The 12,362-nt window shown below is 50.0% G+C and overlaps 2 protein-coding genes across 2 annotated transcripts; both read left to right on the forward strand.

Moving 5' to 3' along the window:
* Positions 1-6,155: 6,155 nt before the first annotated feature.
* LOC112637679 (translation initiation factor IF-2-like) lies at positions 6,156-6,698 on the forward strand. The gene has a single exon (XM_025407887.1). It carries the CDS (start codon positions 6,156-6,158, stop codon positions 6,696-6,698), a length of 543 nt encoding a protein of 180 aa, XP_025263672.1.
* A 703-nt stretch (positions 6,699-7,401) lies between these two features.
* Positions 7,402-7,803, forward strand: LOC105255745. Its single transcript, XM_011265211.2, has one exon. It carries the CDS (start codon positions 7,402-7,404, stop codon positions 7,801-7,803), a length of 402 nt encoding a protein of 133 aa, XP_011263513.1.
* The last annotated feature ends 4,559 nt before the right edge of the window (positions 7,804-12,362 follow it).

The following is a 12,362-nucleotide window of genomic DNA, read 5'->3' on the forward strand; positions in this document are numbered from 1 at the left end:
AATTGTCTCAAGCTTCTGATTTTTCATTGGATAGAAACTTGTGAGTTTGGAAAATTGGTCCATTATAACCAATACGTACTTATTTGCACGCGGCGTCTGCGGGAGCGGACCAAAAATGTCCAATGAGACAACGCGGTTTGGTTCCTCCGGCAGCTCAAAATATTGTTCGCCTTGAGTTGGGCGAGTATAATACTTAGTGGCTTGACATGCCATGCATGACGCAACCACATCGCGTGCGATTCGTTCCAAATTCGAAATGTCAAAGAATCGTTGCGCGAAATTAACCGTTTTATCTGTTCCGAAATGGAGAATGTAGTCGTGAATTAATTGTACGAGTTTCCATTTCGCGTTTGTAGGAATTACGATACGCTCTCCGTTCGTCCCCCGTTTTCTAATAAGCTCGTCGCGTCGATATAGTCCGAGTTCGACGTTCAGTCACTCGATTAGCTCCGCGTCGGCGTCTTGAACTTCTTTTATAATTTGCACCCATTTGATGGTATCCAAATCATCGTTTGGTTTTTTGATTGACGCGATTTGTTTCGTCGCGTTTTCTTTTTTCGCGTAGCCACATTTTATATTTGCTCGCGATAGCGTATCCGCCACGACATTGGTCACCCCCGGTACGTGCGCGATCTCGAGGTTAAACTCGTGAAGGAAAGCCATCCATCGAGCTATTCTCGATGAATCATCCGCACACGCCGATAAGAATTTCAGTGCGCGGTGATCTGTATTTACTTTGACATGTCGGCCGAGAAGGTTCGCATGCCATTTTCTGAGTGCCCATACTAATGCTAGACATTCGATTTCGGTTACTGTATAATTAAGTTCAGCTCCCTTTAATGTTCGACTAGTATATGCGACTAGTATATGCTCCCTTTATTGTTCGACTAGTATATGCGACAGTGTATTCAGTCTCCGGTTCGGATTCGTCATATTGATATAGACATGCCCCCAAACCGTATTTCGAAGCGTCGACGTACAAGCCAAATTTTCTTCCAGCTTTTATTATGTAGAGACTCGGTGCCTCATGAAAAGCCTTTTTAATTGTTTCGAACGCGCGTTCGGTTTCTTCGGTCCACTCGAATTTCACGGATTTTTTCAGTAATCGCTCGAGCGGTTTAGTCAACTCCGCTAGATTTCTGATAAATCTGCGGTCCCAACTTACAAGGCCCAGGAATGCTTGGATTCCTTTCTTATTCTTGGGTTTCGCGAAACTTTGTATCGCAGCGACGGTTTCCGCGTTCATATTCGCGGTTATCTCATCGAAAGTGTGTCCTAAGAATTTAATTTCCGAATTGAAAAATTCACATTTTTCACGATTCAACCGGAAACCTGCGCTCGACAGTTTCTCAAGGACGTAGTTTATATGAGCGGCATGCTCGTTTAATGAGTTAGACGCGATTAATATGTCATCAAGATAAACAATAGTATACGCGTCGCATTCGGCACCTAATGTTTTTCGCATACATCTAGTAAACGCGGAACCTGATGTCTTTAGTCCAAATGGTAACCGTTTGAATACATAAGTATTATTGTCGAACGAGAAACCCGTGTATTTTCGACTTTTCTTAGACAATGGTATTTGCCAGAAAGCCTGGGCCACGTCGAGTGTCGAAAAATACTTTCGCGATCCAACACGCCTAAAGATCTCGTCGATAGTCGACGGTTGGTCGTGCTCGTTGCACATTCTCTTGTTGAGTTCCCGCGCATCCAGACAAAGCCTGATATCACCTGATTTTTTAATCACGACCACGAGGGGGCTGACGTATTGAGTAGATGCCTTTTCTACGACGCCAGTTTTCTCGAGCTCGCTCAAATGATTTTTTACGCGTTCGCGGTGAATTTCTGGAATAGGATACGGGCGTTTCCGGAACGGCCGATCGTTGCTCATCTCGATATGATGAATATAGTTATTCACGCGTCCCAGCTCTTTTACGAACAATGACGCGTGTTTTTCGAGGATCGTTCCCACGCAATGATCCACGCTGTCCATACTCAACGAGTAGATTTCCGCTGTGAACTTTTGTTCTCCGCGGAATTTGACGAATACTTCGTCCGGTTCGCATTCAATAGTGACGTAATTTGATTTTAAAAAATCTAGGCCTATTATCATGTCATAAGCCAACGATTTGAGAATTATAAATTCACCTACGAAATTCATGTCGTTTAAGGCGAAATTTAACTGTACTCGGTTTGACGCGGTTTGTCCTTTTTCAGAAAACGCGCCTACGATTGAGAATTTTCGTACGGGCACGACGCGCATTTCATGTTTCGCGTCTGTTAACCTGTCAAAAATCTCTTTCGTGATAGCGGATACTTGCGCACCCGTGTCGAGCAAAGCTCGAATTTTTATACCGCCGATTCGTATTTGTACATACGCGGAACCGATGGACAGTCGCTTCGACTGGTCTTCGCGAGTGACCTCGTCCACGTCTTCAAGTATTTTCTTCAACCGAATGGTACCTAAGTGGCGAGGATTTTCCTCCTCATCCACTTTCTCCTCTTCCACGCGTGATTCTACTTTTTTCGAATTCTCGCGTATTTTCGTTTTCTCGTCTCCGTCGCGTTCACTCGCAATTTTGACGATTTTTGACGATTGTTTTTAACTTTCCGTCGGCGCGAATTTTCTTTTCGATTTTTCCGCGCGTCTCGGACTTGCTAAACTTTGCGACGGTCGCTTGAGCCGTGGCTCGTGCCGTCTGTCTTACCTGGTTAGCCGTCGCGATTTTTTCGCCATCGGCTTTGTTTTCCGCGCGAATTTTCTTACGCGAATTCGTCGATTTTCCGTCGGTCTTTGTCTTTTTCGTCGGCGTATCGCGAGCCGATTTTTTTTCGACGACTGGTCCGACCGTCTCCATGCTTTTCAAAATTTTTCCGGTTTTCGCGGATTTAGTCGTAGTCTTCGCGAATTTCGACGCGTTCACCGCGTCTCGCTTCGCTTTATTCTGATTCCTTTTTCTGTCACCCTTTTTGGCTTCGCTCTTTGGCAACGCCGCCAATTTCGGGCAATCCTCCTCCTCTGACTCGCTTTTTCCCGAATCGACCTCCTCCGCTTGTTTTTTGACAGCCGCTAATTTATTTTGCCGGATCGAAAAGGCTTTTCCCGACGCGGATTTGCCCGTTTTCACGGCGTCTTCCTGCTTTTCATTTTTGTCCGGATTTTTATTTAAATTATTTTTATCAACGTTCTTTTCGCTGCCTTTCTTGTACACGGATTCGGATTCATCCGTCTTTGATTTAACGTCCCGCTGATTATTAGCCTTCGGCTTGTTAGTCGCGGTAACGCTATTATTTTTATTCCACGATTTTTTCTCAGAACTTTCGCGTTTCTCGCTCGTGGAATTCTTCGACTTCGCGGACGCGATCTGACGATCTTTCTTGATCTTCTTCTGGCGTTCTCGCTCGATCGCGAGCTCGTCCAGAAGGAGTCACAAATTCTTCGACGTCTTTGACGGTCGTGGGCCTCACTTCGCGCGATATTCACGTTTACGCGAACCGATGCTAAGACCCGCTGACCTCTATTCCCTTTGTTTGAAATTTTACGATGTTTCGGATTAGCCACGCGCTTCCTAAGAAACGAACTTTCTTGCAGCCGAAAACTACGCACACCGCGATTCAGAGAATTTAATAAGGAAAGAGCCTTTGTTGAGACAGGGAAACACAATGGAAAATCACTTCGCACATTCACGAGAATGACTAAACATTTTTGTTTTATATTTAAAATAAAATAAATTTATTTTAAAATTATTATTTATTTTAATAATAAAATAATTATTACTTTTACCTTGAGATACGCACGGATACGTAATCTCAGTGGCTGGTTTAACGTCGTATCTGAAGACACGACGGAACACAAAATAAATCGCACTACAATTACTGAACGCGACAATTAACGCGATTACAATAATATTAAATATGCACAATTAATTATTGCGACGATATCTATATAAGCGCGACAGCAGTGCTCAAGTCCTCGGACAAATGCTCGCTCACCGGCAAGTGCTCTCGAGCCCTGCGCGCTCTCGCTTATATACTGTCCCCACTTCGCTGGGAGACTCCGCCCATAGACTCCGCCTACAGTCAAGTACGCTGCGTTATACCGAGTGTACTTTCGCTTCTAAAATTAATAATAAAATAAAATTAATATAACGCACGCATGTTTCGCGTATATATGCGTTCTAACATAAATAATTAATCAAAATAAAATTAATTCTTGCACTTAAGACGCGCACATTCTGCCTTAAAGTGCAAAACGCTAAATTAAAATAAAATCAACGCTTCTCGCGTAACAGAACAACAGGGATCGCTTCGCCCTGGATAACCGAATAAATTAAATAAACTTAATTAATATATATGCACCTGATTAATGCATCTCCTGCACTAAAGGTGCAATAAACTAAATCTAACTAATTACTACACGAATCGCGCAGAAACGTCAGGGATACACTTCCCTGAGACTAATATATAAAATAAGCATTAATAATTATTTGCACCTCGCGAGTACAATATATTTGCAATAAGGTGCAGCGAACAAAAATCACTTATAATTAACGCAATTAGCGTAATATAGCTAGAGTTATTTTCCCCGAGCTTCAGGAAATAAAATTAAATATTTTTAATGAGTGTACTTAAGTAAGTACACTAAGTGCACACCAAGTGCAGCTGATTAAAAGTAACTAAAAATTCGCGCTACGCGCGCGAAACTCTGTGGGTATGCTTCTGGAAGCTTTCCCACTCGAAATAGACGGTTTTCGTTAAGTGCATTTTTTATGTGCACTTTCTGCACTTTCTGCACTTTTCGTCTAAATCGACTCCAAACTTCGCGAAATGCGAAATCTCGACAAGATACGTCATTTAGATGCCTGCCGAGCAAAAATAGAATTTTCGATAAAAAATTTTTAAACGCGGAGAAAATTTCGCCAAAAGTGAAAATCTCGACAAGATACACCCTTTAGATGCCTGCCGAGCAAAAATAAAATTTTCGATAAAAAATTTTAAATTGCGAAGAGAATTTCGCGAAAAGTGAAAATCTCGACAATATATACCCTCTAGATGCCTGCCGAGCAAAATAAAAATTTCGATAAAAAATTTTTAAATCGCGAAGAGAATTTCGCGAAAAGTGAAAATCTCGACAAGATACACCCTCTAGATGCCTGCCGAGACAAAATAAAAATTTCGATAAAAAATTTTAAATCGCGAAGAGAATTTCGCAAAAAGTGAAAATCTCGACAAGATACACCCTCTAGATGCCTGTCGAAACAAAATAAAAAATTCCGAAAAATTTTACTTAAGTACACTTTTCCAGGTGCATCTTACACACCTCGTGCACTTTTTCCTGTGATCGCTAAAATCACATTCCGCCCTTATAATTAGCCGTTGCTTACGCATCAAAACTAATCTCGGCGCAACATAAATAAATTTTCGCATCTTACTGTATGCGACTTGTGCATCGCTCGCACAGAGTTAAATTAAAATAATCGGAGCGTCTATCTTCGACCTCCTACACCGCCTGATGTTCTCAAACGTAAAATAAATGATCGGGATTTGCACCCGACACGTGCACCTTCTACACTTTGTGCATCCGGCGCACCAGCTAACTCAAAATAAATTAAATAAGCTCGGAACACATTTTTCGTAGCGTCCCGATCGTCAAACATAAATCAAATTAAATAAGATAATCGGTTAACGAGAATCTAAAGACGAGCTTCTGCACGTAGCGGGTGCACTATTTGCACTATGTGCATATCTTTGCTCGTGGATGACAGAAATGTCTAAAATTCGTCTCCCGCGTGTTCGTGACGCTAATAGAAGAGCAAATAAAAAAAATAACATAAATCAAATAAATTAAAACGAGTCGTAGTAATCGATCTCGTCCGAGCGCGGTAATTAAACCTACGCTAATACTTATCGGCTACATTAATCTTAAACTAACCTAGACTTATCTATACACACTATTCTTAATTCTAAGTGTATATACAGTTTTTTCACAGCCGTTCGATGATCTCAATCCCTTTATGAGGGTCCTGGTTGAGGTTCGACTGTCTTCCGTGCGGCACGACGAAGTCGGTATACCGGCGTTCTCTTGCCGTCCGCGCTGGTCTGGTATGTCACGGCCTCTGTGACCATTCTCACCGGTGATTCCCTCAGCGTCGGCGATGGCGAATTCTCAACGGCGATGGTCGGCGAACCTGCCGGTCGCAAGGTTAGGTTCAGCCCCGGCCAAAGAACCCGCCAGGGCTGCCGAACCCACGAGTGCGGTCGACAGCTCGTCCGGATGGACAAAGATCGGCCGCGCGGGCAAGCCGGCAGCAAAAGCAAAGAGAGGTGCCAAGACACCCGCCCCAGGCTCCACTCCAAAGGGGGTTGCTAAGGCACCCGCACCAGCCCCTGCTTCAAAGGGGGGACAACCCCCCAAGAACGGAGCCAGAAAAGGGGGAAATCCCCCAGCAAAGGGCACCGGCGGGAAGGGCACGCCTAAGGCCCAACCCGCCAAGCCCAGGAGAATCCGAATCCCACCAAACACGCGGCCGTACTTATTAATGCGGCCCCGCCAAGGGGGAGGAGAGAAGGCCGTGGCCCTAAGGGAGGCGATTGTCGGGGTACGCCCCAACATAAAGCTTGCCGAGCTTGGCATCGCCTCCCTCAAACCAAAGAAGGCCGCCGGAGGGGACATACTTTTCGAAGTCCCCGGGGAGTAGAGCGGCGTTAAGGCCGACAGGCTCGTGGAGGCCCTTAGGCCGCTCCTAGAGCCCAAAGGGGTGAGGATCACCCGCTCGATAAAGCTCACGGAGCTACGAATTGCCGGGTTGGATGATTCCATCACCCCAGAAGAGGTGCGGCAGGCAATTGCCGTGGCAGGCGGCTGCTCCGCGGGGGACATCTCGATCGGTAAGATCAATCCTCCCCCGCGGGAGGCTAGGGTCGGTCCTGTAGCAGCCGCCAAAAAAGTGATCGATGCGGGCCCCCTGTCCATTGGGTGGATAAGAGCCCGCGTCGAGGCCCTAGTGGCCCGCCCCCTCCAGTGCTACACTTGTCTGGGGGTGAGTCACACAAGAGCCCAATGTAAGGCCGGCGTCGACCGGCGGTCTGTGTTACCGCTGCGGCCAAGCAGGACACATCGCGGCCGGATGTACCGCCAACCCCCATTGCGCGTACTGCGCGGGCGAGGGTCAGAAGGCGGACCACAGGTACGGGGGGAAGGCATGCGCCTCCCTCAGGCCTGAAAAAGAAAAAGGACGGCAAGAAGAAGAAGGGGAACAGGGGGGGCGAAGGCCCTTCCCCCCACCAGCGTAGGAACCCAGGATAAGTGGACCGCTCCGCCGACTCAGGAGCGGCCCCCCAACCCGGAGCCCAATCCAGGCCCGGCAGTAAGCCAGGAGGAGGCGATGGACACCGAATAAGATGACCGACAACCATCGCCTCCTACAGGCGAACTTGAACCATTCCGCCAGGGCGCAGGACCTTCTACTCCAAACCCTGGCAGAGTGGAACATAGACCTGGCTGTGGCGGCCGAGCCGTACCGCGTCCCTGCTAAGTCCAATTGGATAGGCGACGCGGACGGCTCGGTTGCAATCATCGGGAAGAGCAGCGCAGACGCCATCCCCCTGACTCTGCTGAGCAGGGGAGGCGGCTTTGTAGCCGCTAAATGGGGGGAAAATGCCGTGGTGGGGGTGTATTTTTCGCCTAACCGCGACCAGGCCGAATTCCGGGCATACCTGGACCGGGTGGCGACAGCTATACGTCGCCAACTACCCGGTCCAGTGCTAGTAGCGGGGGACCTCAATGCCAAGTTGGCGGAATGAGGTTCCCCGTGACCGACGCCCGCGGCCTGGACCTCGCGGAATGGGGGAATGAGCTAGGCCTCATAATTCTCAATAGAGGCTCAGCTCACACCTGCGTGCGGCACAACGGCGGGTCGATCGTCGATGTTACATTCGGCAGCCCGCCGGTCGCACGCATGGTCAGCGGCTGGAGGGTCATGGAGGGGTCGGAGACGTTATCGGACCACCGATATATACGGTGGAATGTCTCCGACCCGGCCCTGGAACACCAGCCCCCCCCCCCTGGACGTGGAGGCGCACCCCCACCACCCCGCTGGGCACTCAAACGCCTAGCTGAGGACGCCTTGATGGCTGCCGCTTCGGCAAAGGCTCCGGAGCATATACCAGAGCCTGACGCCTGCGACATTGAGAGGGAGGTCACCTGGTTCCGCCTGGAAGCCATGACGCAAGTCTGTGACGTGGCCATGCCCCGGATCCGGGCCCTCCCGCAGAGGAAGGCGGTGTACTGGTGGTCGCCAGAAATCGCGCAGTTGCGCGCGGATTGCGTAAGAAAGCGACACCAGTACACCAGATGCCGTCGCAGGCGTCACACGGAGGCCGAAGCGGCCGCGCTGTATGCTGTGTACAGAGAGGCGAAGAAGCAGCTACAGCGCGCCTTCAAAAGGGCCAAAGATAAGGCCTGGGCAGAGCTCCTGGAGACTCTCAGTGAGGATCCATGGGGGCGCCCCTATCTGATCGTCAGGAAAAAGCTGCGGTCAGGGGAGCCCCCAATTACGGAGTCTCCACCCCCAGGTCCTGGAGGACGTTGTGTCCGCCCTCTTCCCCCACGTCGGGGGCGGGCGTGCCTTCGGGACAACTGGTCCACAACGTACCGTGAACCGACGATCTGGGGGTAACGGAAGAGGAACTGGCCAGGGCAATCCATAGGCTTCGGGCAAAGAACACAGCCCCGGGGCCCGACGGTATCCCTGGCCGAGCCTGGGTCTTGGCCCTTGGCGTCCTCGGGGACCGCCTGAGGGGGCTATTCACGGCCTGCCTCAGAGCGGGGCAATTTCCCTCCCAATGGAAGGAGGCGGGACTCGTCCTCCTACGGAAGGAAGGGCGTCCCCCGGAATCACCCTCCGCGTACTGCCCGATATGCTTGTTGGACGAGGCGGGCAAGCTCTTTAAGCGAGTGCTCGCGGCCCGCCTCAATTGGCACCTATCGACAGCTGGTCCGGACTTGGCCGACTGCCAGTTCGGATTCCGAGAAGGCCGTTCGACGATTGACGCCATCAAGTGCGTCAAGGCCTTCTCGGATGAGGCTGTCTCCCGGGGTGGAGTGGCGTTGGCCGTCTCGTTGGACATTGCCAACACCTTCAACTCCTTACCCTGGGAGTGTACAGGGCGAGCGCTCGAATATCACCGAGTGTCGCCCTATATGCAGGAGGTTATACGGGCCTACCTGCGCGACAGGGCCGTTACATATCGGGCACGGTACGGGGTACCGATGCGGAGGGAAGTACGCTGTGGGTTTCCACAGGGGTCGGTTCTTGGCCCCATTTTGTGGAACCTCGGATACAACAGCGTACTTCGGGGCGCTCTCCTCCCGGGCCTAAAGTTAGTGTGTTACGCTGACGATACGCTCGACATGGCCCGGGGGGGATGATTGGGAAGACACGTGCCGCCTCGCAGGAATAGGGGTACAACACGTCGTCGGCAGGATTCGCGCCATGGGGCTGACGGTGGTCCTCAATAAGACCGAGGCTGTATACTTCAAGCAGCCTTGGCACAGGCCACCACCTCAGCTCCACATAGTCATCGAAGGAGTCCGTATCGAGGTACAGCCCAGCATCAAGTACCTGGGTTTGCACCTAGATTGCCAATGGGTATTTGAGGAGCACTTCCTTCGCATGGCCCCCCGCATCAAGGCAGCAGTTAAGGCTCCTTCGGGAGCCTGCTGCCGAACTTTGGGAGGCCGAGGGACGGAGTGCGCCGCCTATATATGGGGGTGGTAGGATCCATGATCCTATATGGAGCCCCCGTGTGGTCCGAACAGTTATCGGCCAGCCGCAAAAGCCTCGCAGTAGTGCGAGGCCTGCAAAGACGGCTGGCCATAAGGATCACGCGGGGGTATAAAACCACTCCCGCAGAGGCGGCGCTAGCGGTGTCAGGATCAATTCCATGGGAATTGCAGGCGGAGGCGTACGCCGCGATGTACGAGTGGCGTACCAACCTTCGCCGCGAAGGAGAAATCCTGACACCGCGTGCGAAGGAAGTGGCTAGGACCCAGTTTCGGCAGCTCGTTATCGAAAAATGGAAGGAGAGGCTGGCACATGTCAGTGCCGGCCTCAGAGCCGTCGGAGCCATCCGCCCAGTGCTAGAAGACTGGATGGATCGGCGGCCTAAGGGACTCCCGTTCAGGACGGTGCAGGTACTCACCGGGCATGGTTGTTTCGGTGAGTACCTGCATGAGAAGGCAATGCGCGAGCCGACGACGTGTTGTCACCATTGTGCGGAGGTCCGAGACACGGCGCAGCATACCCTAGAGCATTGCTCTGCATGGGATGAGCTGCGCCGTGATCTGCGGAATATTGTGGGCGATGACCTGTCGCTCCCCATCATCGTCGCCAAGACGGTGGAGAACGAAGATGCCTGGGACGCCATGGTCTCCTTATGCGAGAACGTCATTTCGCAGAAGGAGGCCGCGAAGAGGGTCAGGGAAGACGATCCCGATGCTGACCCAATCCGCAGGAGGAGGGGGGTGCACGGCGGCGCGCTTACGACCGCCAAGGCCTGTAGCACCTCCAGCAGGAAAGCCTAATCCCACCTCCTCCAGTGGCGGGCCGGGGGACGCAACAACATTGTCCCTCGGCTAGAGGCCGTGGAAGTCTTTCGCGCCTGGAGAACGCGGAAGCTCCCCCGCGACACCAAGCCCTTTCCCGGAAGGATGGACAGGGTGACCCCGTCAATTTTTCTGTAGGGGGGTGGGGTGCCAACGCACCCTGCCCCGCCCCTCACAGAGGGACCCTCCCCCATCTACAAACGGGGGGGGATCGTAGCACGACCAGGGGAGGTCGCGGACGCGTGCACGATCGATCTCGTTGCCCCCCCCGAGTGCGTGCGAGGTGGTCACTATGGAGTTTTAGTGGGTAGTCGGGACGTTTTAATTCCCGGAGTCCCACATAACCCCCCCTTACTCTCCTTGGGGGGGTATGCGTCAATGCATTTCACCCCCCAAAAAAAAAAAAGGTTAGATTGTGACCGGACGTGGGAAAGAGTTTCGAGAAATCAATCCGATCTATCAGGTTTGATCCTACCTTATTACGGTCGCCAGTCTATTTGACCTGTAGACAAGGATGATAACTTCGAGTTGACTTCGCAATCCTTCGGCTGAGAGTCGTTGATGTTCGGATCCGCCAAATGAGAACCCCTGCTGAATGCGCAGCTAATCCCCACGACGTATATCCTTTGTTGTTGTGTCACGACGCACGAGCCTTTGTTCAGCGCTGCTTGGCTGACGCAACTCTCTATCGCTTTGTGTAACCCGATCTGGGTTCACCTTACACGTGCGCACTCATTACACGCGACGGAATTTTCCGTGCGCGTCGCACTTAACACACACGCTTTTTTCGACTGATAATTCAGTCGGGAATTTCTCTCGGAATTCCTTATGCCACTCACGTCACTAATTACGTTTTCACGCGTGGACGTTAAGATCAATTAACCCGTTATTCTCTTTTTCAGGACTCTAAGACGCTTCGTCGCAGTTATGCGCTTCCAGGAGAAACGATGTTTCGCAACCACAATTACGCACGACGTTGTTCCGAGAATTTATCACGGATCGATCTCTTTTTACAGGACTAGGAAAAACACAAGGGCTTCGTTTCGCGTTTCCACGAAAACGAATAAACACTTTGGATTTATATTTAATAAATAAATTTATTAAATAAATTTTTATTAATAATAATAAAATATAATTATTATTAATTACCTAAAACACGCTCGTAAGCGTGATCTCGGTTTGCGGGTTTTACGTCATAAGATGTTCGCGACGGACTGGTCCGACTTTAGCGCTTCGATTAATCAATTCGCTGATTAACGCGTCCGCACTCGATAATGACGCTTACTATAATTATCGCGATACTTAAATATGCGCGACTAATTGTTTCGACGATACGAGAGCTTTGGAACCACGAGAACTGAATTCTATGGCCGCCCGTTCGGGAAGAGTCTCGAGACCTCCCGGCGCTGCCTTTTATAGGCCCCCACCACTCGCCAGTGGCGCGCGCGTAGGCTCCGCCTATCTCTCTATACACCGTACATACCGGGTGTATTTTCGCGGTTAACTTAATTAATATTATAAAATAAATGTTACGCCCGCATTCATAGCATATTAGCCCAACAAAATAATAATTAAAATAAATTAATAACATGATAAGAAAAGTAGCGTCTACGAGCCACAGAGGATGGTAAATGCTTGAAAAATTCTTTTTAATTGTACGCGAAATTTTAAACGAAAAACACGGCATATGCATATATTTTACTTGGTGCATTTAACCAAGATATAGATTCTCATTTTTGAGAAATTCTATACAACC

The sequence above is a fragment of the Camponotus floridanus genome, unplaced genomic scaffold, assembly GCF_003227725.1.
Source record: "Camponotus floridanus strain SB8 unplaced genomic scaffold, Cflo_v7.5 scaffold192, whole genome shotgun sequence".
Lineage (NCBI taxonomy): Eukaryota > Metazoa > Arthropoda > Insecta > Hymenoptera > Formicidae > Camponotus > Camponotus floridanus.